The sequence below is a fragment of the Dipodomys merriami genome, unplaced genomic scaffold (assembly GCF_024711535.1).
Source record: "Dipodomys merriami isolate MVZ:Mamm:240054 unplaced genomic scaffold, mDipMer1.0.p SCAF_63, whole genome shotgun sequence".
In the NCBI taxonomy this organism is placed as follows: domain Eukaryota; kingdom Metazoa; phylum Chordata; class Mammalia; order Rodentia; family Heteromyidae; genus Dipodomys; species Dipodomys merriami.
Window position 1 is genome coordinate 927,124 of NW_027206213.1, and position 27,835 is coordinate 954,958.

The window sequence follows — 27,835 nt, forward strand, 5'->3', positions numbered from 1 at the left end:
CTACCACATGTGAAGTTTTTTCTATATTAATCCATACTACAGCCTACACTGTGAAGTAATTAATTGCTTGTTTTTACAGAGAAAGGAATTTCCCCAGTTGGGATAGTGAAGGATAATACCATGATTTTTTTAATTTTAATTTTAATTTTTTGTGAACATACTGTACAGAGGGGTTACAATTACATGGGCAAGATAATGAGTACATTTCTTATCAAGCATTGCAGCCTCCTCCTTTGTTTACCCTTCACATCCCTTCCCAGCCCCCCCCCAATCTCCCTCCTCCCTACCCCCCTCCCCCCACCAAAGTTGTAAAGTTCGTTTTTGATATGACAACTTGTACTTCTCATAGTTGCAACGGGTCCACCTGTATCCTTAAACGACTTGTTTTTCCCCATCTCCTCCACAAATTATAGCGACATCAAATATAGTGAAAGCAGAGGTTATACTGTGGGGGAGGGACATACAAAGCAACAAAGAAATAATCTTATAAATGAGTTAGAAACAAATGCATGAAAGAAAAAAACATTTAAATACATATCTAAGGGTTCATTTTCCTAACATCACATTATCTGACCTTTTCTGCTTGACTCATACATTTACTAGATATTGCAGATAAGGGAAACCATGGGACCTATGTTTCTTTGGGCTTGGCTTACTTCACTTAATATAATTTTTTCTAAGCCTTTCCATTTCCTAACAAATGGGGCAATGTCATTCTTTCTGATGGAGGCATAGAATTCCATTGTGTATATATACCACATTTTCTTGATCCATTCATCCACTGAGGGGCATCTGGGTTGGTTCCATATCTTAGCTATGGTAAATAATGCTGCAATAAACATAGTTGTGCTGGTAGCTTTAGTGTGGTCTTGTTTGTAAACATTTGGGTAAATGCCCAAAAGTGGGATTGCTGGGTCATAGGGGAGCTCTATGTGAAGTCTTTTGAGGAACCGCCATACTGCTTTCCAAAGTGGTTGAACAAGTATACACTCCCACCAACAATGAAGTAGGGTTCCCTTCTGTCCACATCCCCTCCAGCATCTGTTGTTGTTAGAGTTCTTGATTATAGCCATTCTAACTGGGGTGAGGTGGTATCTCAATGTTGTTTTGATTTGCATTTCTTTTATGGCTAGGGAGATTGAGCATTTCTTCATGTGTCTATTGGCCTTCCTTCTTTCTTCTTCAGAGAAGTTTCTCTTCAAGTCTTTAGCCCACTTATTTATTAATACCATGATTTTTAACCTAGACATGACTCAAAAACTCTTGATTTATTCCTGTTTTGCTATAACTGTATTATGTTTTAGTTAGCTATGAATAAATAAAAGTAGCTCTGCCCCAGTTGCTGTTTTCTCACAAGAGTGAGGCATATCCATCCAGTCCTGTAGATACTCAAACAGGAATATTGTTTTCTATCAAATGATATTTTGCTTTATTCAGTTTATCAAGATTATGTTAAAGGAGATAGTGTGTAATTTTTTATCCTTTAATATATTACTTTTAATTTTAATGATTTTTTCATTGTAGGAAATTTTAGTTCATTTATGCAGAAGGAAATATTTGAACAACCAGAATCTGTTGTGAACACAATGAGAGGAAGAGTTAACTTTGATGACTACACAGGTAATAACATACGATTTATTTTTATTTCAGGATCTCTTATGGCGACTTAGCCATTAGTAGAGCCTAGTATATATATAGTATATAATTCTACTTTCAGAAGGTATCTAGGATACTCAGATTCTAGATAGATAGTAAATAGCCTAATGGTTACTAGGTGCTTAAGTGAAGTGAGATGAAATGTTAGCATTTAATACTCAGATTCTAGATAGATAGTAAATAGCCTAATGGTTACTAGGTGCTTAAGTGAAGTGAGATAAAATGTTAGCATTTAATGAGTACAGTTTCAACTTGGGATGATGAAAAAGTTGTGGAGATAGGTAGTGGTGATAGATGCCCAACAATCTGAATGTACCTAATGCCACTGGATTGTGTGCTTAAAATAGTTAATATGGTAAATTCTATGTTTATGCACCTACTGTTTCTGTCAGAGGCAGTTTTTGACTCTTTCCTAGACATGGTAAATTCTAGGAGAACTGAGAGGCTTGGGTGTGTCTGTCTAGTCTAGCTTGTTCTTCATAAATAAGCAAAGGTATAAACTTTACCAGAGATTTTTCATGTGTTTCTGACACCATGTGAAGTAACCTATACCCTCCTCCATGTTTAAGGTGCAACTCTAGTCTTGTTTATCAAAATTCTGTCTAGACCATGTGTCAAAGGAGATTAAAGAACTCATAGAAGTGAACCATAGCAAAGTAATGTCTGATATAATTTTGCCCTTGAGGTTTTAATAATCTAAAAGGACAGTTAGCTATATAAAAAAGGTAAAGTATAGCATATGGCACACATTTTGATGTTGAAATTAAAGTTTAGTGCTGAATTAAGGAAAAGTGAAGAATGAGTCTGGAGGGGGTTTGAGGTGAATGGAGGACTCATAAATAAGAAAGTGTGGGTTCTGAAGGATTGGGAAGGCTTAAGCAGGTGAAGAACAGATGGGAACATCCATCTCACTAAAAGAGGATTAGCTAAAGGGAAATAAACTATTAGATAGCTGTTTATGGGTTTATTTTCTTATTTGTTTATTTTTATGCTATCATTGGGACTTGAACTCAGATATCTGTGCTCTTGTTGTCACATCTTGCTTTCTCCACTTGAGCTACACTCCCCTTCTGTTTGCTAATTAATTGGAGATGAGAGTATCTCAGATTTATCTGCACAGGCTGGCCTCTCAACTGTGATTCTCAGATCCCATCCTTCGGATCAGCTAGGATTACAGGCATGAGTCATAGGTATCCTGCAGGAATAATTTATAATCAACTTTGTCTGCCACATAGATCTTTTACTTGAAGAAGAATGAAAATAAATTAAGTCTAGGAAAGAAGGTGAGAGAAACTGCGGTGGAGGCCTTGAATCTATCCTTAGTTAGGGATTAGATGAGGATATTTCCTTTTACAGAAACTGGAAAGCTCTCAATGGCATAGGAGTCAGGTGTGACCCTAACTGTACTTAAGTGAGCTGGATACTAGTCACCAGTGAGTGGTCAAGCTACAGTTTTCAGTTGGGAAGTTGTTCTGTCTGGGGTACAGTGAAATGAGAAGGAGGTAGTGACCAGGAGAGAAACAGGAGCAGTATAAGCCAGGACTCTCCCAGTATTGGGGAGGGGTTGGTGAAAATGGTTAAGGGAAGCAACAGTGGGAAATAGTGGTAAAGATCACTTACAGTATTTGTGAAATTAAGGTCAGAGAAATAGATGTTAGGAAAAAGAGACAAACTAAATCCCAGCACTTGGAAGGCAGGGAGGATGATGAGCTGAAGGCCCACTTGAGCTAAGTAAGACCCTATTTTAGACTTTGTAGAATTATCCTAACCCTCATCATCCACTTTGGGAAATAGGTGGCCACTTAATCGCAGTGACTTACCCTCTCTGTGTTTCTTGGTTACCTCTTCAATGCCATTTCCTCTAATAATGGCATTTCCTCTAGTCTTTTATTCTGAGTCACCTTGAGAAGTGAGGATAATAAATGTAATGAAGATAATCTTTTTTTTCAGATGGGTTTGCTGAAATGTAACTAGAAATACTATTACATTCTTTTTTTTTTTTTTTTTTTTTGGGTCCAGTCGTGGGGCCTGAACTCTGGGCCTGGGCGCTGTCCCTCAGCTTCAGCTCAAGGCTAGCGCTCTACCAATTGAGCCACAGCGCCACTTCTGGCTATTATTACATTCTTATTGTAAAATTCTGTTTTATTTTTTTTGTTTTGAAGTGGAATCTTGCTATGTTGGTCAGGTTTTAAATGATTTCCCTTGCCACAACCTCTTGATAAAATTGTGAGTTTTGACAAGCCTCTGAAACATAGTCATTTTCTTCACCTCAACTAAGTTCAAGATACAGAATAGTTCCATTTCACTAGAATTTCCTGTACCCTTTCCACAACTACAGCCTTCAACATCTACTGATTTGTATTTCTAGAATTTGGTTTTTAAGATAACTTAATGTAAAGAGAGGAATGTAAAAATGACTAAAAAGAATTAAATAGGGCCAGGCTTTAGTGGTTCATGCCTGTAATTCTAGCTACTAAGGAGGCTGAGATCTGAGGATCCAGGTTTAAACTCATCACGGGCAGCAAAATCTATGAAACTATCTCCAATAAATTACCAAAAAAAAGCTGGAAGTGGAGCAGTGGCTCAAGAGTGTTAGCCTTGAGCAAAGGATCCTCAGGGACTGTGCCCAGGCCCTGAGTTCAAGCCCCAGGATGGGCACCAAAAACAAAACAAAACAAAAACCCAAATAAATTCTGTATGTGCTTGCATAATTTGAATAAGATGAGTATAAGTTTTGTAGGTGCTAATTAAGTTTTAAGTTGTGATCTATAAATTTACCCTACTTTTTATATTTGTGAAGCACCATGCTTCCTAAAAGGACTATGAATTGTTTAAAGCAGTAGAGGTATTTCTCATATTGGCAATGGACACTCAAAATCAGTGAGTGCTTGTTTTATATGGTTCTTTTCTAAATAATGATGTACACAAACTTTTATTTCAGTGAATTTGGGTGGTTTAAAGGATCACATTAAGGAGATCCAGAGGTGTCGGCGTTTGATTCTTATTGCTTGTGGAACAAGTTACCATGCTGGTGTAGCAGTAAGTGACCTTTTAATATTTAAATTACGTTATGTCAGGTATCAGAGTATACCTATATTTTTATTTTGCCGTGGCAGACACCATACAGATAGAGGGGCTTTTCATAGCTGCTTGGATTATTTATCAAATTAGAAGGTCTTTACACTCTCAGGTAAATTGTGCACCTGATTTCATGAAAAGACTGAGAGGGAAGTCTTCTGTGTAGAATAATAGCCTAGGGAGCATACCTACTTTTATTAGAGTAGTCACTGGGTCTTTTGTGTTGCTTTGATTCTTTTTGTGCCAATATTGGGGCTTGAATTTGGGGCTTGAGTACTGTCACTTAGCACAAGCCTGGCACTTTACCTCTTGAGCCTCATTTCAACTTCTGGTATTTTTGCTCTAATTGGAGATAAGAATGTTATGGACTTTCCTGTCCTTGTGACTTTGCACCATAATCCTCAGATCTCAGTTTTCTAATTGACATTGTAGGAATTATAGAGCTGAATGGCCTTTTAGACAAGCAAACCAGATCCACATGTAGTTTCTTTATAAACAAACATATTACATGTTGCTGATGCACAAATGACCCTTTCAATTTCTGCCTTTAGAATTGATTTCCAAAGTTTATGACATAGTAATTTTTTTTTTTTGGTCAGTCGTGGGACTTGAACTCTGGCTTGGGTGCTGTCCCTGAGCTCTTCAGCTCAAAGCAAGTACTTTACCACTTGAGTCACAGTGCCACCAGTTTAGGTTTTCTTTCTTTCTTTTTTTTTTTTTTTTGGGTCCAGTCATGGGGCCTGGACTCTGGGCCTGGGCGCTGTCCCTCAGCTCCTCAGCTCAAGGCTAGCGCTCTACCACTTGAGCCACAGCGCCACTTCTGGCTTTTTTCTTTTTGCTTATGTGGTGATGAGGAATCAAACCCAGGGCCTCATGCATGCAAGGCAGGCGCTCAACCACTGAGCCAACTTCCTAGCCCCACTTTAGGTTTTCTTAATTGGAGATAAGAGTTTCATGGACTTTCCTTGCCCAGGCTGGCTTTGAACCATGATCCTCAAATCTCAGCCTCCTGAGTAGCTAGGATTATACGCATAAGCCACTGGCACCTAGCAATAATTTTTATTTGATGAAATATACATACTTTTATCTTACACTATGGGAACCAATCATTTAATGAGTATATGAAGGCAGTCTGATCACTAGCCATTATAAACAAGCTTTTTTTTTTTTTAAATCTCTAAAACCTCTTCCTCCAAATATTACATGGTCCTAAAAGGAAAGACTATACTATGCAATGTTGAAAGGAAGAGGTCCAAGAAGATGAAGGAGAGTAAGCTAAAGACACTAGTGAAAATTAAAGAAGATGTGAACTAATTCACTGGTGCATTGTCTCGTGTGTGTGTGTGTGTGTGTGTGTGTGTGTGTGTGTGTGTGCGCACACACACACGTATGTATATTTTCCCCTTTCCCCCCTCCCCCACCCAGTACTGGGGTTTGAACTCAGAGCCACATGCTTCTCAGCTCTTTCACTCATGGCTGGTGCTCTCCCACATGAGCCACCATTCCATATTCCACTTCTGTCTTTTTGCTGGTTAGTTGGAGGTTAAGAGTCTTCCAGACTTTGTGCTGGCTTTGAACAATCCTCAGATTTCTGCCTTCTGAGTAGCTAGGATTATAGGTGTGAGGCATTAGTGTCAAGCTAGAAATAAAAAAAATTGATTAAATGCTTCATTTAACGATAAGCCTTAATTTTGGGGTCTAAATTATATGTTGTGTTAGAATTTGCCATTTCAGGGGCTGGGGAGGTGGCTCAGTGGTAGAGCGCTTGCCTTGCATGCATGAGGCCCTTGAGTTCCATTCCCCAGCACCACATAAGCAAAAAGAAAAAAGCCGGAAGTGGCGCTGTGGCTCAAATGGTAGAGTGCTAGCCTTGAGCTGAAAGAGCTGAGGGACAGCGCCCAGGCCCAGAGTTCAGGCCCCACGACTGGACCCAAAAACAAAACAAAAAAAAGAATTTGCCATTTCATCCATTGTCTTTAAATGTGACATGATAAAAGGTTTTTGTTTTGTTTTGTGGGTGCCAAAATTATTATAATGGACAAGGATTAGAAATTCTTTTAGTCGTTTTATCATATAAAGTAGTGCTATTACTCCATTACTCCAGTTCTATTTTATGGGTATTTTTTGGTATGTGTTTAACTGCGAATGAATGTGTTTATATGTGAATGACATGTAGTATAACTTCTTTTCACATACTCTTGTGTATACTAAAAAATAAAAACTGACTACAGTCAAAGCATTTGGACTATAGCATGCTTCTCAAGATTTTAATAATCTCTTAGTTTAACAGTTGCATAGTACATTTGTAACATTGTTATTCTCTTATGGTAAGAATACATCATTCTGTTTATAAAGAATTGCTTCCTCCCACAACAAACTCTTTAGTGTAGACTAACTGGGTTTTTTTTTGTTGTTGTTGGTTGTGGGGCTTGAACTCTGGGCCTGGGTGCTGTCCCTCAGCTCTTCAGCTTAAGGCTAGCACTCTACCACTTGAGCCACAGCACCACTTCCGGCTTTTTCTGCTTATAGGGTGCTGAGGAATCGAACCTAGGGCCTCATACATACAAGGCAAGCACTTTACCACTGAGTCACCTTCCCAGCCCAGATTAGCTGTTTTTTTTTTTTTGGGTCTGGTCGTGGGGCCTGAACTCTGGGCCTCGGCACTGTCCCTCAGCTCAAGGCTAGCACTCCACCACTTGAGCCACAGCGCCACTTCCGGCTTTTTTCTTTTTGCTTATGTGGTGCTGAGGAATCGAACCCAGGGCCTCATGCATACAAGGCAAACACTCTACCACTGAGCCACCTTCCCAGCCCCTAGCTGTTTCTTAAAAGTTTTAATTGGTTATACAAGGGGGCTCATTGTTTTGACATGCCTATTCATGCATCTTGATCATTCACCCCTTCCCTTATTGTTGCCCACCTCCCCCTTTTGTTGGGGTATGTTATTTTAAAATACAAAAGGATCTGGTAGGTTGTCAGAGTCGTGTCTTTATTTTTTTTAAGAATGTAATTTTAATGTAATTGGTTACAAAGTTTGTAATAGATTGCATTTATTTGAGGGAAATCCTTTAGCATTTCATTGTCAGTGACTTCTTTATGTACAGTTATTAAGTAAATATGGAAAGGGGTAAATAAAAGTAGAAACATTTCACTTTATAAGACTTTCTGTCCATGCTGTTAGAATATTGCTAACAAGTGCACAATCATAGCTGTTGGAGAACCAAACACAAACTTTTTTTTAGCTTGTGGGCAAGCAAAAGTTCATGGGCTATGAAGTTAGGACACTTTTACAATTTTCATTGAAGTGTGAGGCAAGAGAGGTGACATGGCTGGCTCAGAGAGGCTGGTGTTGGGATTGGAGATCTCTAGCATTAGTGTTAAAGCAACGCTACACATCTGTAGGGCTTAAAGGTTTTGGTGCCTGGAAGCTTATTTTTTGTTTGTAATTTTCTGATGTTTAGGGTAAGAGAAATTTAATTAGAACTAAAACTTAGTAAAAGGAATGTTAAGGTGCCCTCTAAGCAGAAGTATACTTCTCCTCTGTCTCATTCCACATGCTACTTCATTACCCCAAAGTTTGCAAATAGTGAGCCACTTAAAGCAGGTTTTCTAAAATATATTGATTTTTTTGGGTAGTATTTACAAATACATCATGCTTTTAAGGTGTTTAATTAATTTTTTATGCTACCAGAGATTGAACGCAGGGCCTCTGTCAGGGCCTTGCACTTGACATATTTGCTTGCTTGGCTGGTGTTCTACCACTTGAGCCATACTTCCAGCCCAGAGGTTTTTTTGTGTTTGGGAAGGAGTTGGTATTGGGGCTTCTTGCTTGGCTTTTCTCTCATGGTTAGTGGCTTTTATCACTTGAGCCATGCCTCTAGTTCCTTGCTTTTTGCTGGTTAATTGGAGCTTAGAGTCTTGATTTGTTTGCCCAGGCTGGCTTCAACTACTATCATCAGATTTTACCTCCTGGGTAGCTAGCATTATAGGCATGATCCACCAGTGCCTGACTTTATAGTCTAAATTTTTGCTGACTACTTTGGGAATATAAACTTTTCTGACTGGGATTGCTTCAAATCTTGGTCCTCTGGATCGGTCTCTTGTATAGCTAGAATTATAGGTGTGAGCTACTGACATACCTGATCAAAATGTTTAATTTTATATTTGTGCAGTCTATTTTCTCATTTGAAATTCTTTAGGGAGTTGTGTGTTACATAGTTTTCACTTTAAAGATAAAAAACTGAAATTAGAGGTAAATCACAACCTGACTCGGAACAATGCTTTTTCTACGTCTCACAATATTTTTGGCTGTTGTGGGGCTTGACCTTAGTGCCTGGGCACTGTCACTGCGCTCTTTTTCTCAAGGCTAGTGCCCTGCCACTTTTAGCCACAGCTCCACTTAGGGTTTTCTGGTGGTTAATTGGAGATAAAGTCTCATGGACTTTCCTGCCCGGGCTGGCTTTGAACCACGATCCTCAGATCTCAGCCTGTTGAGTAGCTAGGATTCTAAGCATGAGCCACAGCACCTGGCTCACAATATTATGTATCATATTAGATGTGTGAGTTTATTTGCTTATATAATGATAATTGTTGTAGGAGTCTTATACTGCAATGTTAACAGCATTTATTTCTTCTTTAACCTAGATTGTTTGTATTTTCTAAATTTATTTGTGTTATACTTGTTTTCCCCCAGTCCTGGGGTTGAAACTTGCATGTGCTTAGCCACTCAGCTACATCCCAGCCCATGTGTCCTTTTTATAATCAGAAAACATGAAAACTGTACATTTGAATCCAATGAAGTCCAGTGAGAAAGTATATGAAGGCAAATTGTATAACCTTGTCACTTTTTCTGTACAGACACGTCAGGTTCTTGAGGAGCTGACTGAATTGCCAGTGATGGTGGAACTAGCCAGTGATTTCCTGGATAGAAATACGCCAGTCTTTCGAGATGATGTTTGCTTTTTCATTAGCCAATCAGGTATGTTTCTTTTAAAGACTTGGAAGGAAGGAAAGTGTTTTTTCACTTTTCCTTTTTTTGTTGGTTGTGTTTTTTAGATTTTTTACCTTTTATTAGCATATATTACTTGTGCGGGGGGTGAGGAGTTGTGATATTTCCATTCATGCATACAAATTCAAATTAGCCTCCTATCTCATTCTCTCATTTCTGCACCCCCCCCTTTTTAAAACAATTGTCGGTTTTCATAGATGTACATAAAGTTTGTTTTTTTGGGGGGTCCGGTTGTGGGGCCTGAACTCTGGGCCTGGGCGCTGTCCCTCAGCTCTTCAGCTCAAGGCTAGCGCTCTACCACTTGAGCCACAGTGCCACTTCCGGCTTTTTGCTTTTTTCTTATGTGGTGCTGAGGAATGGAACCCAGGGCCTCACGCATGCAAGGCAAGTGCTCTACCGCTGAGCCACCTTCCCAGCCGTACATAAAGTTTTTGACTGTATCAAACATTCTTCACCCTCTCTTATTTGCCCTCCCAAACCCCTACTGGGGTTTGAATCAGTGTCTCACGCTTGCTTGGTTTTCTTGTTTATAGCTGTTGGTTCATCACTTGAACTATGCCTGCAGTCTAGCTTTTTGCTGATTAATTGAAGATGAGGTCTTGCAGGCTTTTTTTGCCCGAACTGACTTTTTGAACCGTGTTTCTCTGTTGTTGTTGTTTTTTTTTGGTCAGTCGTGGGGCCTGAACTCAGGGCCTGGGCGCTATCCCTCAGCTCTTCAGCTCAAGGCTAGTGCTCTACCACTTGAGCCACAGCACCACTTCCGGCTTTTTTCTTTTTGTTTATGTGGTGCTGAGGAATCAAACCCAGGGCCTCAGGCATGCAAGGCAAGCACTCTACCACTGAGCCACCTCCCCAGCCCTGAACTGTGTTTCTCTGGATCTGAGCTAGGATTACAAGCATGAGCTACTGGTACCTGGCTTTAAAGTAGTTGGGGTTTTTTTTTTTTTTAATTTAGCATATCTTGTCAGGAACTGGTATTTAAAGATACATTCGTATTGCTGATCCATTGTCAAAAACAAATTTACTTTAATATATTCTTTACGAATTAGTGAAAATGAATACCTTTTATGCTGGAATAGCTGAATTTTCAGATAGGGAAGGAAAAGAGATCCTATAAATTTATTTGGTACATGTTTTTTATTTAAGCAAGCAGTCTGATAATTTTTGTGTCTAAGAACCATCAGACGCTGAAACGATTCCATCTGTTACTTTTGTCCTACTTTTTACACAGGTGAGACAGCAGATACCCTAATGGGACTTCGTTACTGTAAGGAGAGAGGAGCTTTAACTGTGGGGATCACGAATACAGTGGGCAGTTCAATATCACGGGAGACAGATTGTGGAGTTCACATTAATGCTGGTCCTGAGGTTGGTGTGGCCAGTACAAAGGTAAATTCTTACCTTCTTTATCTGATGATGACTTAATTAGAATATTGGTAAAACTGACTAGTATATAGATCAGTCTGTCTTTTTGTAATTGCTAAAAGAAATAAGTCTTAGGAAATGACTTCTTATCCTCACTTAACAGTTCTATCTAGGTCAGTGAGACACATGGTACAAAAACATACTTTTCTTTTGTTATGAGTATTTGAGAAATAAAAAAGTAATAAATTAAAAACTTAGTTTAAATATTTTTTAACATACTTTTATTTACATATTCCTGGTTTCTTATAACTATACTGTTTTTGAAGGCTTGTAAAGAAGAATACACCTTAGTTATAAACATTGTCATTTAGAAAAGACTTTAAAAACAGTTAAGAAAATGAGCATTAGACGACAATATCTGTTTCTTTTTACTATTATATCTATGGAGGCTTAAAGTGCTTCGATTTTTTTTTTTTAAAGGCTCACTAAGACACTACCTTGGTCTTTGACCTTGTTCAGATGTAGTAATTGTAAAAACGTTTTATAATGACAGAAGATTTATCTCAGTACAAATGTTTTGCTTCTAGTGACTTCAGATTTTCAGTTTCTCATGTGTTTTTCTGCTTACACCTAATTTTTTAAAATTTTCGAATGATATTCTTGGGTTTGAATTAAAAAAAGTTTGTGAAAATGCTGTTAACATTTGTATAAGCATATTTGAATAGTTTTTTTCCTTGTCAAGATTCTAATAAGAATTGTGTGGTAAATTTCTGATCCTTATGTAAAAACACTGAGTAAAGCCTTTATTTTGGGGAATCTTGATATTACGCTATCCCTCACATGGCAGTTGCACTCTTAAGGATCTGTGCTTGGATTTGCATCTTCTGGATGCTTTTGGCAGCATCTGACTGGGTTTCAGCGCTATGTCCACACAAATGAGTCCAGCTTTGAACAAAAGACTTCAACGTGGCATATGTGGGATATAAGATAACTCAGTTTTTATAAAATCTTTTTGAACTCATCTGCCAAGGGAACTGTTTGATTATATACTTTTAATTCTTTAATTTTCTTTGTTATTTTATTATAATTTTTATGTGAACAGCAGAATTAAATTCACAAGCTGGGTGCTGGTGGCTCACGCCTGTAATCCTAGCTACTCAGGAGGCTGAGATCTGAGGATCATGGTTCAGAGTCAGCGTGAGCAGGAAAATCCATTAGACTGTTATCTCCAGTTAACCAGCAGAAAACCAGAAGTGGCACTGTGGCCCAAGTGGTAGAGTGTTCACCTTGAGCTGAAGAGCTCAGGGATAGTGCCCAGGCCCAGAGTTCAAGCCCAACAACTGACAAAAACAAAAAAATTAATTAAATAAATAAAAATAAAAAATACATTCACATTAATACTTATATACCCATTACCTAGATTCTACCACTGACCTTTTTCACATTTTATAGAGAAATTAGTTTCAAATCATAACATTCACTGATACATTCACTGATTTTAAATGTACAGCTGTAGTAAATTTGACTGTGTAGCTGTTGCCACAACCTAGTTATAATAGAAGGCTTGAGTCATATGACAGAGTTCTTTGTTCTTCTTAATAGTAATTCTCACCCTGTCCACTAGCCCTCATGTTCAGTAAATACTGCTTTCTTTTACTATGTATTATTTTCTAGAATTAAAAAAAATTTTTTTTGGTGCCAGTACTAGGGCAACTCAAGGGCCAGGGTGCTGTTTGAACTTTTTCACTCAATACTAACATTCTACCACTTGAGCAACAGCTCTACTTCAGCCTTTTTTGGTGGTTAGTTGGTGATAAGAATCTCATAGACTTTCCTACCTGGGATTGGCTTCAAACTGTGACCCTCAGATTTCAACCTTCTGAATACCTAGGATTACAGACATGAGCCACCAGGTGCCAGCAGATGACTGGGTTGTATAATACATATCTTTTGAATCTGGCTTCTTTCTTTTAGCATGAAGTCTCTAAGGTTCATTCATCTTGTTAGTATCAATAATACTTCTTTTGTAAGTTCTTTAAAATTTTTTTTAAAAATATGGACTTACAGGAAATTAATAAGTTGTGTTACTCAGCTGCACATTATTATAACAAAATGCACTTAGGATGGGAAATTGTTTATTTTGGATTATAGTTCTGGAAGGTCCAGAATTAGGCAGTTCGCATGGCAGTGAGATTCTGTGGAGAAACAAACTGTTTACATTATGAGTTGTGAAACACAAACAATCTGAGGGGGGGCGGTGTGCAAGCTCCTTCAAGTGCATTCTCCCCCCTTCTCCACCTCCCTCTCCCCCTCCCCCCACCACCATGCAGTGACTAAAGGACCTCATTCTGGGCCTTAGTAAAGGTTCCTCATCTCCTGCTAGTGCACCTTGGGCACCAAGCCTTTCATGCAGAACTTTGGGGAAAAATTAATCTATTCTATAACAGAGAAATCCCTTATGTTGCTCTCCAATTTATGTCTGCTTACATCACATATAAGGAAATGTATATCTTTTTGTACATTTTGATTTCTTTCAAAAATGACTGTCTTAAAAATTTTAGTAAGTTTGGCCATTTAGTACTGCTTCCTTCCATTTGTCTTGAATTCTACAGTAAAATAAACAACAACAACAAAAAACCCTTAGCTTTCTTCACTTTTTGCTTTCTTAGATAATCCACACTGGAATTATTTAACATGAGTTTGGAGATATTTAGTCATAGATACTTATAAATGGCAAATTTAAGTTATATGTCAATGGGTGATCTGTGAAGTTGATCGTTGGACTGAAACTTAATTGTAATCCTGTTAGGAATTTCCAGCTTTGTCTTAAAAACACTTTTGGATTAGAGGAATATTGCTGACTTTTTTATAATATCAGACCATAGGTAAGTTGATAATTGATGGGTACAAATGTGCAGGCTCAAGAGTTTTTTATGTTATTGCAGGTGCTTAAAATTTTACCACCGACGTAAGTTGATTTAAAAAAATAAACTCATCTAACTTTGTTTTTGTCTGGATCAAAAGAAAACTGAGTTTAAAAGTTCAGTTAACATTTTCCTGGTTAAATGGTTTCCGACCTCAGAATATTCTAAATGGTTTATAGCTTCTCTGCTTCTCCTGCTTTTCCTGTTCTCCTGTGGAGATACTGGGGCTTGACCCCTGGTCTAATGTTTGTTAGGCTATTGCTCTATCATTGAACCATGCACTTAGCTCTCTTCTCACTAGTTTTTTGGAGTTGTAATATCTAACAAATATGCCCCAGCCAGTTACAAAATTGGATTCTCTAGAGCTTACTCTCCTGAGTAGCTAAGATTGTAGGCACAAGCCATTAGTGCTTAGCTGATGTAAGTTTCTTTAAGTGAATTTCCATCTATGTTATCAGTTATTAGGGTTCTTCTATCTCTTGGTTTTCTTGGGTATTAGAAGAAGTTCCTGATTAACTGTAAAGACACAAAAATATGTACATCAATAAGCACATTAATAGAAAGATATGATCCAGTCCGAAGTAGAAAAGAGGACACCAGTCAACCAGTGTTCAGAAAGCTCCCTAACAGCAGAGCTGCAGGCTTCCCAATTGCAGACCTAAAGGACAGTCTGTCTACTTATAGTCCCTTGGGTGAAGAGAGCAGCTTATGTCATTGCTCTTGAACCTCATCATCCCTGGAAACCTTCAATACTTGGGTGGTAGAGGTCAGAAGACTGAGAGTTTGAGGCAGCCTGGATTATATACAGTGAGAACCTGTCTCAGAATAAAACAAAAATACAAACAAAACCTAAGTTGAAAAATAGGTAAAGAACAATAAAATCAATTCTCAAAAGAAAAAACGTAAGTGACTAACCCACACAAAATCTTAATATTTTGGATTTGAGCTTTGCATGGTGTAGTTGGACATGGTAGTTCACACCTGTAGTCTCAACTATTTGGTAGACTGAAGTGGGAAGAACATTTGTGTTTGAGACTCCTTGAAGTAACATAGGGAAATCCTGTCTACTTCTATTGTCCAGCAGTCAAAATGGTATACATTTATTTAAAAACAAAATTCTGAGTTAATTGCAGCATGTGGCAAAACAGGTACAGGTACATCTCACATTTGCATACAGCTAATAAGAATGAAAGTGGTCTAGGCATTATGATTACAACTTTTAAAATAGTCACAATACTTTGCATAGGAAAGAAAATGACTTTTAGTTTAAGCTTCTGCCAATAAAATGTAGTTTCAGTCTGTAATTAAGTATGGGGCAGAGGACTTATATGTGTCTTGATTACTTTTTTTGGGGGGTCAGTCATGGGGCTTGAACTCTGGGCCTGGGCGTTGGCGTTGTCCCTCAGCTCTTCAACTCAAGGCGAGCACTCTACCACTTGAGCCATAGAGCCACTTCTGGTTCTCTGGTGGTTTATTGGAGATAATAGTCTCATGGACTTTCCTGCTTGGGCTGGCTTTGAACCACAGTCCTCAGATCTCAGCCTCCTGAGTATCAGCTAGGATTACAGGAGTGAGCACATAGCAATCTTGATTACCTCTAATGACAGTCTCGTTGCTTGTGCTCTTAACTGAGGGCACACATGCCATTCATAATATGCTGTTAATGAAATTATTCCCATTAATAGGGTTAGAGGTTATTTTCATTTCTTGTTACTTTCCTACAGTTAAACTTTCTTATTTTATTGTTAGCTAAACTTTTTGTTATAAAAAATGTGAATGAGGAACAGGCATAGGTAAAAGTAAAAAAACTGAACAATGGAAAGAAATTCAACAGTACCAGTGCCAGGTACCCCTGGTATAGTCTCTGAAGCCTTAGTCTTCCACCTGCTGCAAAGTCTTCATCTCCTCAAGCATTTACAGATTCCTTGGCTTCTCTCCTTCCTTTGCATGTTTCTTTTCTGTCCTGCCTTAGCAGTGTTAGGGATCTCACAAGCATCCAGTGCATTAAAAGGGGTTTTGCTTTTGTATCAGAAATAAATGCTAAGTCATTTGCTCATGATTAAGAAAAGGAGAATGGTGGTAGTTTTCCAAATACTGGGTCATTTAGCAGTTTCTAGTGTTGCTTTGAAAGACAGTGTAAAGTGTCAAAGTAGTGGGGATTTTATTTTCTTTTTTTAAAGATTAAAGTTTCCAAGTTATTTCTGCTTTTGTTTGTTTGTTTGTGTGTGTGTTTTTGTGTGTTTGTATATGTGTGGTGTCTCAGGCGTACACCAGCCAGTTTGTTGCCCTTGTGATGTTTGCCCTTATGATGTGTGATGACAGGATCTCCATGCAAGAGAGACGCAAAGAAATCATGCTTGGATTGAAACAGCTGCCAGGTAGGAAGATACTCATACATACTTTTGTTTTCTGAAGGAGTGAATAGTGAATGAGATTCTCTTCTTCGTAAAGATGTGCGTTGTAGCTACTTAGTACCTTTTTTGCTTCCATTTCCATGTGCTAAAAAATTCCTATACTGATACCATGTAAAGATAGAAATACTGATCTTTTGTTGGTTGCTGCTGTATGTTACTGCTGTTCAGTTTGTGGTCCATTTTTTATACATTTTGTTAATATTTATTTTCTTTTAAAATAATCTTTAGTTGTACAAATGGTTTCAATTCTACATGTCAGTTTATGAGTACAGTTCAGCTCTAATATTCACTTCTTAACAGATTTGATTAAGGAAGTGCTGAGCATGGATGATGAAATTCAGAAACTGGCTACAGAACTATATCATCAGAAGTCAGTCCTGATAATGGGACGAGGATATCATTATGCTACTTGTCTTGAAGGGGCCCTGGTATGTTTGCTCACTTATAATTATTTCAATGTGATAATTACAGACCTGGCACAGTCATACTATTATTTATTTTGCATTTCAGGGATCTAACCAAGAGCCTTGCACATGCTAGGCAATCACTAACACTGAGCCATACCCCGGCACCAACTGAACTCTTAGAATAAATGAATGAAATAGGTGGAACTTTTTAAATTACCACTGTATTAATTCCTTATGCTTTGTTTACTTTGGGGAGTGCTGTAGAACTTAATTCAAAAGTGAAAACCAAGAAGATGTTTTAGTATGATTACTTGAGTTTAGCAAATGATTTGAGTTTATGTGTTGTACAAATATGAATAAAAGATTAAGGTTCTCTAGATAAGGAATGAACTTGAAATTCAATGTAATGCTGGTAGGAGAACAGTTAGGAATGTGCATATAGTCATGATAGTCTGGGGGTGGAGGCATGGTTCAGGTGGTAGAGCACCAGCTAATGAGCAAAAGTGACAGATACTGAGTTCAAGTCTCAGTCTTGGACAGAAAAAAAAAAAAGAAATATTCCTGATAGTCTGAAACCTTGAGGAAGTTTTGTGGAACTTTAAAACTTCCAAATACTTGTTTGGTTTTATAGAAAGAATGATCACTTATTAGGTACATTTACAGATCACTGGTCCTTTAATATTTCTGAATTGACAATGACTTTCCTTACCCATGTTTGTATAATGTTTACTTTAAGATGAATTTTGAAAAATGGACTGAAGGACTTACCCTGGTTCTTTCTTACTAGAAAATCAAAGAAATTACTTATATGCACTCTGAGGGCATCCTTGCTGGTGAATTGAAACATGGCCCTCTAGCTTTGGTGGATAAGTTAATGCCTGTCATCATGATCATCATGAGAGATCACACTTATGCCAAGTGTCAGAATGCTTTTCAGCAAGTAATTGCTCGGCAGGTAAGTTAGGTGACTGTGAGGACATCTCAGGGATCTAGAAGTTAGGTTATAAAAGCTTATTTGGATATTACATTTAAAGTGAGAGAAAAGTACTAGTTGACTTAAAAACATGTTTACTTGCTAACTTTTTTGCTTTTGGAATATTGCTTTTGAGTTTTAACACAAGGAATGTGCTGTTTGGTTTTTCTATCTTGACCTCTCTTCTCCTTTCCTCTCTCCTCCCATCCTCTTTTTTATTAGACTTGGAATCTTCTAGTTATGTGAATTTTTAAAATTTATTTAATCCCATAAACTTCTGTTTCTGTCACTATGTGATATCAACCAGACTTACTGCATAAAACTCTGGATTTTACAAAGATCTATGAGCAGTCAGGCTTTGGTGGGTCACACCATAATCTAAACTACGTGAGGGATTGGAAGCATCATGGTTCAAAGCCAATCTGGGTAAAAGAAAAGAAAGAAATGTTAGTAAGACCCCCAACTCAGCCAAGAGCTGGGTATAGGGGCATGTGCCTGTCATCCTAGCAGCGTGAACAGGAGAATACTGGTCAGCTTGTTATGGTGGGGGTAAAGGTGGTGGGGAGGTGGAGTGGAGGGGTGGAAGATGGGATAGAGGAAAAACCAAAAGCAACAAAAATGTGAGACCCTATTAAAAAGTAACTAAAGCAGCCTGGGTGGTGGCTCACACCTGTAATCCTAGCTACTACCCAGGAGGCTGATAATAAGAATTGAGGTTCAAAGCCAGCCCAGCCAGGAAAGTTTCTGAGACTCCAGTTAGCTACCAACCCCCCCCCCAAAACAAACAAAAAAACCCCCAAACCAACAAAACAATAAGTGGAGCTGTGGCGCAAGTAGTAGAGCTCTAGACTTCAGCAAAAAAGCTCACGGACAGTGCCCAGGCCCTGAGTTAAAGCCCTAGGGCAGCCACAAAAACCAAACAACAACAACAAAACCATACAACAACAACAACAAAAACTAAAGTAAAAACATCTGGGAGACAGCTCAAATGATAGAGTTGTCAGCCAAGGAAGCTACGACATCCTGAGATCAAATCCTAGTACTATCAAAAAAGAAATCTACCAGTGAGATTGAATGTGGATTATGTAGTATAAAACTTGTACATTCATATGTTAGAGCCCCGCATTTGCTTTCTAGTGACTGTGTCTGTGTGTGCAATTGTCTTTTCCCAGGGGCGCCCTGTAGTGATCTGTGATAAGGAGGATACAGAGACCATCAAGAACACAAAGAGAACCATCAAGGTTCCCCACTCGGTGGACTGCTTGCAGGGTATTCTCAGTGTGATCCCTTTACAGTTGCTGGCTTTCCATCTTGCTGTGCTCAGAGGCTATGATGTAAGTGATCTACCAATGGCAGACATTGAGGACTTTTTAAATTTAGATTCAATTTTATTATTGTTAAGGTGTTGTACAGAGATTGCCATTTCATAAGTCAGGTAATGGGTACTTTGCTTTTTTGGACAACGTCACCCCTTCCCGTAGTTCCCCCTCCCATCTGTGCTTACAAGTTACATAGGTCATTTTCCACATAGTGTATACTGAATAATGTGAGTGCATTTGTTCACTCTTCCTCCCTTTCTGCCCCTCCCCTCTACACCCCCTTAAAAAAAAAACCAAAAAAACAAACACCACCATCACCACAAACAGTAATAAGAATAACACAAGTATATTTCCATTTCCTGGACTTCATTTCAACAAATAGTATTTCAAATGTTCAGAGAAGTTACACCTTTGGGTTCCTCTCCTAAGTCTGTTGTTGGTTTTTCCCTGGATTCATTCTGGTATTTTCTTCTAAACTTTTAACAATAATAGCATTTGAGAAATCCACCTGTCTGTCACAAATTATCTTTTCAAGGTCCAATTTTTAGGTTACATCACCATATCTTTCTAAAAAAAATTTTAGCCAGGCGCCGGTGGCTCACGCCTGTAATCCTAGCTACTCAGGAGGCTGAGATCTGAGGATCTCCGTTCAAAGCCAAAGCCAGCCCGGGCAGGAAACTCTGTGAGACTCTTATCTCCAATAAACCACTAGAAAACCGGAAGTGGCTCTGTGGCTCAAACGGCAGAGCCCTTGCCTTGAGCTGAAGAGCTGAGGGACAGCGCCCAAGCCCAGAGTTCAAGTCCCACAACCGACCAAAAAAAAAATTATTTTGCCAGTCCAGGGACTTGAACTTGGGGCCTGGGCACTGTCCTGGAGCTTCTTTTGCTCAAAGCTAGTGCTCTGTCACTTGAGCCATAGTGCCACTGGCTTTTTCTATTTATGTGGTACAAAGGAATCAAACCCAGGGCTTCATGCATGTTAAGTAAGCACTCTGTCACTAAGCCACATTCCAAGACCCATCACCATATTTTCTTACAGAACTTGAAGGAATCTTAGAGATCTCTTCCAAGACTAGGATTCTCCTTGGGAAATTTTCTGTTTTCTTAGTAAGTGTTTTTTAACGGAGTAGCCATTGATATTTTGGATAAGGCAATCCTTTGTTTTTTAAAACTCCACTACAATGGATGTTACAGACATTTAGTGTTCCTGTCTCCCACTTATTATAGCAATAACTCATCATTTTCTTTTTTTTTTTTTTGAAATTTTTGAAGGTAATTGATATTTGAGTTTATTATAGTTTTTTTTAATTTTTATGTTTTATTTATTTTGGGTCCAGTCGTGGGGCCTGAACTCAGGGCCTGGGCGCTGTCCCTCAGCTCTTCAGCTCACTAGCGCTCTACCACTTGAGCCACAGCACCACTTCCGGCTTTTTTTCTTCTGCTTATGTGGTGCCGAGGAATCGAACCCCAGGGCCTCATGCATGCAAGGCAAGCGCTCTACCACTGAGCCACCTTCCCAGCCCCTATTTATTTATTTTTATTGTGAAAATACCATACAGAGGGGTTACAATTACATGGATAAGGTAATGAGTTTGTTTCTTATCAAGCACTCATCATTTTCTTACATTTACCATTCCCCCTGTGAGGACTGCCAACTGTATAGAAGTACAGGTCTTGGAACCTTTACAATTTAGAATTCCTTTTCCTTACTTCAGTTTAATTTCAAGATAACGTGATATTCTTTTCTCTTTTTCTTTGAGCCACGTTTGCTATGTTTCCCAGGCTGTTCATGAACTCCTAGGCTCAAACTATTTTCCCATCTCATCTCATCCTCCTGCATAGCTATGACTGTAGAAACAGAACATGAAGCCAAGCTCCAAACAAAAGTAATTTCCATATAGCAAATGTTTTTTTTTCCAATGTATGTGATTTCAACTCTTGCTTTTTTTTTTTTCTTTAGGTTGACTTTCCACGGAATCTTGCCAAATCTGTAACTGTAGAGTGAAGAACATTTGAAACATGGAAAAATTCAGCAACATAAAACACCTTTCATATTTAAAACTTTGATTTAAAATATCACTTCTGGAAGACTTTTTTTTTTTGTTTTTAGTAAATCCTTATTTATGTATCACTCAATTTGTGATTTTGTGAAATTGACTCAAATTTTCCAGTACTATAATGAATGAGTTTGATGAGTGAAATCTGTATTGGAATCTATCTCCATAAGATTTTAGCTATCATTTTCTTTCAAGAACTAGGTATTAGGTTTCTGAACCCTCCTCTTCAACCTGAGAGAATTCTTTTGTTTTTAAAATTATTACCATTTGCTTTTATTCATTTAGACTAGTGAAAGAGCAATGTGTTTAAATTTGATTTTTAAAGCCAGTGGCAATATAGGTTAATTCTTGGACATCTACTGAAGGTTTGCTGAAGATATGTAATAGATACTGTGATTTATTTTGAAACTTGCTTCTGTTTCATTTTAACTCAATCTGTACAACACATAGACTAAACACTTTCCTTTGGATTTGTATCTAAGTTCATTTAACCTTAGTTCTTGTCTGTTATATGTAGCTGGAGCTAATTTAGGAAGCAAAATATAACATTGCAACAATGTCCTCCAACCCTAACTAGAACACATGCACAATTTTATAGAATAAACGTTAACTTTGAACTGTATAGGACAACTGACAATATGATTTTAAATTTGAGGATGGAACATGGGTGTCCTTGATCCATGTGTTTTCACTTCCTAAAAGTAGAAATTACAAGTTACTTACTTCTTTAATAACTGGTAAATGACTCTTTTATCTCATTATCTGAAATCACAACCTAGAGCTGCTATTTAATGTCTTAAATAAATATTAATAATTCAGTATTTTCTTCAACTTCATTGCAAGGAAGGATTTTCTTGCAGTTAATTTTAATTTGTTCACTACCTTTTTGATAGACTAATACCCATACCCTTAGTGCCAGTGTGGAGGTTGCAGAACTTTGACTAATCGTTTGACTCTAACTATATATGATAGACTGGACTCAGAACAATTAAGTGCTTTCTACTTATGTTAGTGAATAATGGCATCATTGAGTATTTAGCATTTTTATCTTTGTGTTTTCTGTGTTCTTTTAAATTTTTTTGGGAATGAAGACAGAATAAAGTGATACTGAGGTGCCTTCTGCTGATTAGTGTCAAAATGGTAGTCAACAATTTGATCGAAATATTTAAAATAGAATATTTGACAGCCCAAAAGTATGAATGATAATTGCTTCCCACTGCTTTTTGGACCAGATCATTGTGGCTGTAAACAAATGTGTGCATATTTTGGTTAAGTCCTATTCTCTCAAAAGTTTTCCCTGTTAAATTGTGAAGCTGAACTATTTAACACAATTATTAATAGATGCAGTCTTTTTTTCCTATTAGAACTTGATGAGGTTAAGATTATCTAGCAAGTAACAAGTATTGCTGCAAGAAAAGCATGCAGTTTTGCTAGGATGGGAGGGTGCATTTTGAGGCAACTTGCAAGGGCTCTCACTAATGGAGACAAGAAACTTGACTTACTTTTTTCTATCATGTCCACAGCTTATTTTGCTATCTACTCTGTTTATGAGATTTTCTTTATACCTCCTGGCTTTAGTATATGTACAATGTCTTTTCTTGTTTTGTCTAATAGACATTTGTGATGTGTATAGTTTTGTAGAATTTCTTTGTTTTTTAAATTATTTTGTTGACAAATTATTGTGAATTCTGATGGGATACAGTGTGATGTTTTGGTACATTTATACATTGTAAAATGACCAACTCAGGCTACTTAGGTTATCCATCACCTCAAGCATTTATCGTTTCTTTGTGAGAGCATTCGGAATCCTTTCCTCTGGATATTTTGAATTGTATGATTTGATATTGTTGGCTGTAAGCCCCTTTCTGTGTAATTGAATGCAGCACTATAACCTGTCTGGTTGTATACATTCATTAGTCTCCCCTTTTACACACACATTCTGTCTCTGTTTTTCCTTACCTCTAAGCTAGGGTAACTTCTAGACCGAACACCAGAAACACAAATGAAGAACTAGAACTGAAGAACAAAGAGGAATTTTTTAAACAGTAAAGATTGTCTCCTCATCTCATGCTCTAGCCTACTGAATGTAGTGACTTTAAATGCTTTTATGAATTCTCCCTTTTTTGTGTTTGTGCTAGAAATTAAACTTAGAGCCTTGTATATGCTAAGCAATCACTCTTCTCATTTTTAAAATCATATATTTATTATCCTTAAATAGCTGTATGAAGGGGTTATAATCGTCTACCATTGAGCTATATCTCTGCCTCTTAGCTTTTTTTTTTTTTTTTTTTTTTTGTCAGTCGTGGGGCTTGAACTCTGGGCCTGGGCGCTGTCTCTCAGCTCTTCAGTTCAGGGCGAGCGTTCTACCACTTGAGCTACAGTTTTCTGGTGGTTTATTGGAGATAAGAGTCACACGGACTTTCCTGCCCAGGCTGGCTTTGAACCTCAATCCTCAGATTTCAGCCTCCTGAGTAGCTAGGATTACAGCCATGAGCATGTGCGACCAGCTTTTTTTTTTTTTTTTTAATATCAGTTGTAAGGCTTGAACTCAGGACCTGGGCACTGTTCCTGAGCTTTTTTGCTCAAAGATTGTACTCTACCACTTTGAGCCACACACCATTTCTGGTTTTCCTGGGTTAATTGGAAATAAGAGTCTCATGGACTTTCCTGCTCTGGCTGGCTTTGAGCCATGATCCTTAGCGCTAAGCCTCCTGAGTAGCTAAGATTATAGGCATGAGCCACCTGTGCTTGGCCCTTTGGCTTTTTGAGCCAGTGTTTTTGTTTTTGAGATACTGAGGTTTGAACTCAGGGTCTACTGCTGAGCTACTCTTCCAGTCCTTGAGGCAGAATTCTGATGTAGCCTAGGCTGGCCTTGAACCTCATTATCTTCTTGTCTCTACCACCCAACTGCTGGGATTCTAGGTATATGCCGTAATGACCAGCTTATAAATTAACACACAAAAGAGATTACAGTGAGGCAAGGCACTAAATAAATCAGCATGTCCAGTTAAAACCAATGTAATGTGGGATATAGAAATCTGATTTTTTTAGGAAAGATAGTCCTTTCTATAAAATGTTCTTTCTTGGAATACATTTGAAGTTTTAAGTTCATATATCCATTCCCCACAAACCTGTTTTAGGCAGAAATACATTTCTAATTCATGGCCCAACAAATGATTACTTTTTAAAAATGTTAATCTTTAAGCAGTTGTATGAAGGAGTTGCCATTCAACAAAGTGTACTATATGAATACAATGAATCTTGATCAATGTCATCCCTTTCATTATTCCTGTTCCAACCCCACCTCTTCACTCATTTTTTGAATTTTGTAAACTATACATTGAATATTATGACTACGTACCCCCCCCTTTCTTCATTCCCATTGATTCTCCTTTTGAGTACCTATTTCCTGGTGTTTATGTTGTTGGACTGTGAGCCTTTCTAAGGAATTACATAATTACTAATTTTGAGTTTGCTTTTCTACCTGTTCCTGTGACAGAAATAAAGATAGGAGAAAATTTAATGTTAACTCTTTAATTTGTTGTAACTATGTCGAGATAAGTCATAATAGCCCATTATGAGCAAGTTACTGTGCTAGGTTTTGAAATCACATCTTTTGAACAGTATCCATCTGTCGCCAGGTGAACTAATCAATTGTGAAGACTACATTCATTGGAAGGTACAGGGTGAGTGGATGGAGTTGAGCTGAGCTGTTGTTAAATGCAGAAAGGAGATTAGTTTAAATAATGGTCCAAGTTCTGAGGCATACTGTAGGTTCATAAGTAAAATGCATTTTCCCAGTAAGGTATTTATCGTGGCCTATAAATGAAACAGATCAGTGATACTCTAAGAAACAGTCTGCCAAGATGAGTAGAGTCATTTGTTCCTGCTCCTCTGAGGGAGTGCACTCCTTGGATAGAGTGGACATAGGGTTCTGTTGCAGGTGGGCCGGTGGTGCGGAGAGCTAAAACAAGCTTTTCTCTTTGATGCTGCAGGTGGTTTCTGAGGTGATAGTGTGTGTTCTTTTTGGACTAGGTCTCATCCAAAGTTAGTGCTGAGGATTGGAGGAAAAGAACCTGTTACAGACTCCTTTGTAATATTCATCTGATGTAATTTCCTTCCCTCCCTCCCTTTCTCGTTCCTCTCCTCCCTCCCTCTCTCTCTCAATCTCTCCCTGTCCCTCCCTCCCTCCCTCCCTCTCTTCCCCCCCCCCCTCTGGTTGGTCATGGGGCTTGAACTCTGGGCCTGGGCGCTGTCCCTCAGTTCTTCAGCTCAAGGCGAGCACTCTACCACTTGAGCCACAGTGCTACTTCTGGTTTATCTGGTGGAGATAAGAGTCTCAAGTCTGCATGGACAATCCACTGGCACCCAGCTATCTGACGTAATTTCTATTACTCATATTACTCTTCAACGAAGGAAAACTCACTGAAATGTTTAACATTTTAATGTTTTGGGGTCAGTTTTTCTTTTTTTAAATTAAGATATTCTGTAGCAATAAGAGACTCGTGTTTCCTATTTACTATCTGCTGTATCTTCACTGGTTTTTTCTAAATAAAGCACAATGGCATTGAAAAGTATTTATTGAAAAAGAATTCATAACGTTGAATTTCTGAAGGGTAAAAAAGTTGAAGGAAATGGTTAAAGTATATTATCTTTATAGAATCCACGTACTTAGTAAATTGTGTGTTATAATATCAGGCAATGTTTTAACTATGAAAACATTTCAGATTGTCTTGTTTTACTGTCTTGAGTTTAGAAGTTTTTACATACAAACCAGTTTTCCTTACTAAAAGGTTATTAACATTTCAGTATCTTCCTAGCTTGATGATTTTTAAATATATCTCAGATCTTCCTAGCTTGATGAATTTAAACTTACCTTCAAATATAGGGCAGTGACATTAAGACAAAACAGTAATATCCAGGGTTAAAACCATAGTTAACCAGCAGACCAGTAAGTGTTGCCATCTTAATTTAAATGTAGTTTGATATCAAAATGTTATATAATTCACAAGTAATGGCTAGCATATCGTAGAAAATGGAGATTCCCTTATTTTCTATACTAGTTTCAAAATGAATATTGAAATGTTCCTTTTAGTCTTTTGAATGTTCCATGGTTGAGTGTGTTTTTATTTAAATGAAACTTTTTGGATTGTTTAAATTACACTTCTGTTTGGGGAGGGGTGGGTAGGAGATTTTAGAATCATCCTTGTTTTGTTTTGATTTTGTGTTTGTTGAGATGAGTGTTCAAATTTCTGAGCCAGTCATTTTGTCCTCTTGTTAAGCCTGACGACTCCAAGCCAGACTAAATAAACTACCAAAAACTCTTGAGTATTTTATTTTGTGGAATTTGCTAATATTTGAAGCATATAAATGTATGTACTTGTTTTGAAACTTGTACTGTACTAGAATGTACCCAACATTTTATTTGGTAGTAAACATTTCTGATACTAAAAGTTTATTACTGCTACTCTGCTACTTGAAGCTAAGAGATAATTGCATAAATATTATCAACAGTGACATGAGGCATTCTTGAGAGTGACACACACAGTCCCCGAACGATGGGACTGTGCCCCAGTGACCTTGGCCAGGCAGCTGAGCTCCTAGATGGAGGCAGTGCGGCCCACCGTGGGGAGGTTAGCAGAAAGGGAATTGACGATTGGAGGAGGCTAGAAAGAAAAAAAATGTGACATGTAACTGGACACTTGTGGCTCATGCCTGTAATCCAAGCTACTCAGGAGACAGATCTGAGGATTGAGTTTGAAGCCAGACTGGGTAGAAAAGTCCCTGAGACTCATCTCCAATTAACCAGCAAAAAACCATAAATGGAACTGTAGCTCAAGTTGTAGAGCGTTAGCCTTGGACATAAAAACTCAGCAACAGCACCCAGACCCTGAGTTCAAGCTCCAGGATACACGTATGCACACACCACACCACACTGGAAAGTTGGAGTAGTGTGTGTGTGTGTGTGTGCTCACTCGCGTGCACGTGTGCACATGTGTTTGCTGATACAAGGGCTTGAATTTAGGCTTTCAGACTTGCTTAGTAGTTCAATTCTCCTATCTTCTAATTTCCATTATGTGTTTTGCTTTGCCTCATGAGTTCCTTAGAGGAATTTCTTCATCAGACATAAGGTTTTAGTTATCTCTGTGTTCCTGAAACTTAGTATGGTTACAGAACATGCTCTGAGATGTCTTAATCTTTGAACTGTTGCATATTTGCTTTTGTTGTGGTATATGGTTGGTTTTCCAGGTTTCCTGTTCCTGTGCATGTCTGGGTTTTGCTGCTGCTGGTCACAGTGTTGTGACCATGTGCATTAGGTGATGGTGTTCTCTCAGGTGGACCCTCACTGAAGTTCCATTTTCTTGTTCTGTCAGTTGCTGAGAGAAGTGTTTCCACATCTGTCATCATGGAATTGTTTTATTTTTCTCTCATTACTATTTTATATATTTTTGCTATTTGCTTCATGCGTATTTTGATACTATTTTTAGGTGTATGCACATTTAAAGTTGTTAGCTGAATTTTTTTCTTGTGAAAGGACCCTTTTGAATCCACTTAGAATGTTAACTTTTAGTTCATTAGTTAGGATACAGTAGCAACAATTCCTCTGAATAACATTTGCATACTATGTTTTTCA

General features: G+C 38.0%; 1 protein-coding gene across 1 annotated transcript in view; it reads left to right on the forward strand.

Annotated features, from left to right (window-relative positions):
• The window catches only part of Gfpt1 (glutamine--fructose-6-phosphate transaminase 1), a 46,260-nt gene extending 19,728 nt beyond the window's left edge, over positions 1–26,532 (forward strand). The window contains exons 11-19 of the mRNA XM_070004450.1: positions 1,525–1,620; positions 4,598–4,695; positions 9,592–9,712; positions 10,974–11,131; positions 16,295–16,409; positions 16,746–16,873; positions 17,640–17,807; positions 18,998–19,159; positions 21,105–26,532. Coding sequence (XP_069860551.1) covers positions 1,525–1,620; positions 4,598–4,695; positions 9,592–9,712; positions 10,974–11,131; positions 16,295–16,409; positions 16,746–16,873; positions 17,640–17,807; positions 18,998–19,159; positions 21,105–21,149 — 1,091 coding nt within the window. The 3' untranslated portion in view covers positions 21,150–26,532. The remainder of the gene's footprint in view (positions 1–1,524; positions 1,621–4,597; positions 4,696–9,591; positions 9,713–10,973; positions 11,132–16,294; positions 16,410–16,745; positions 16,874–17,639; positions 17,808–18,997; positions 19,160–21,104) is intronic.
• The last annotated feature ends 1,303 nt before the right edge of the window (positions 26,533–27,835 follow it).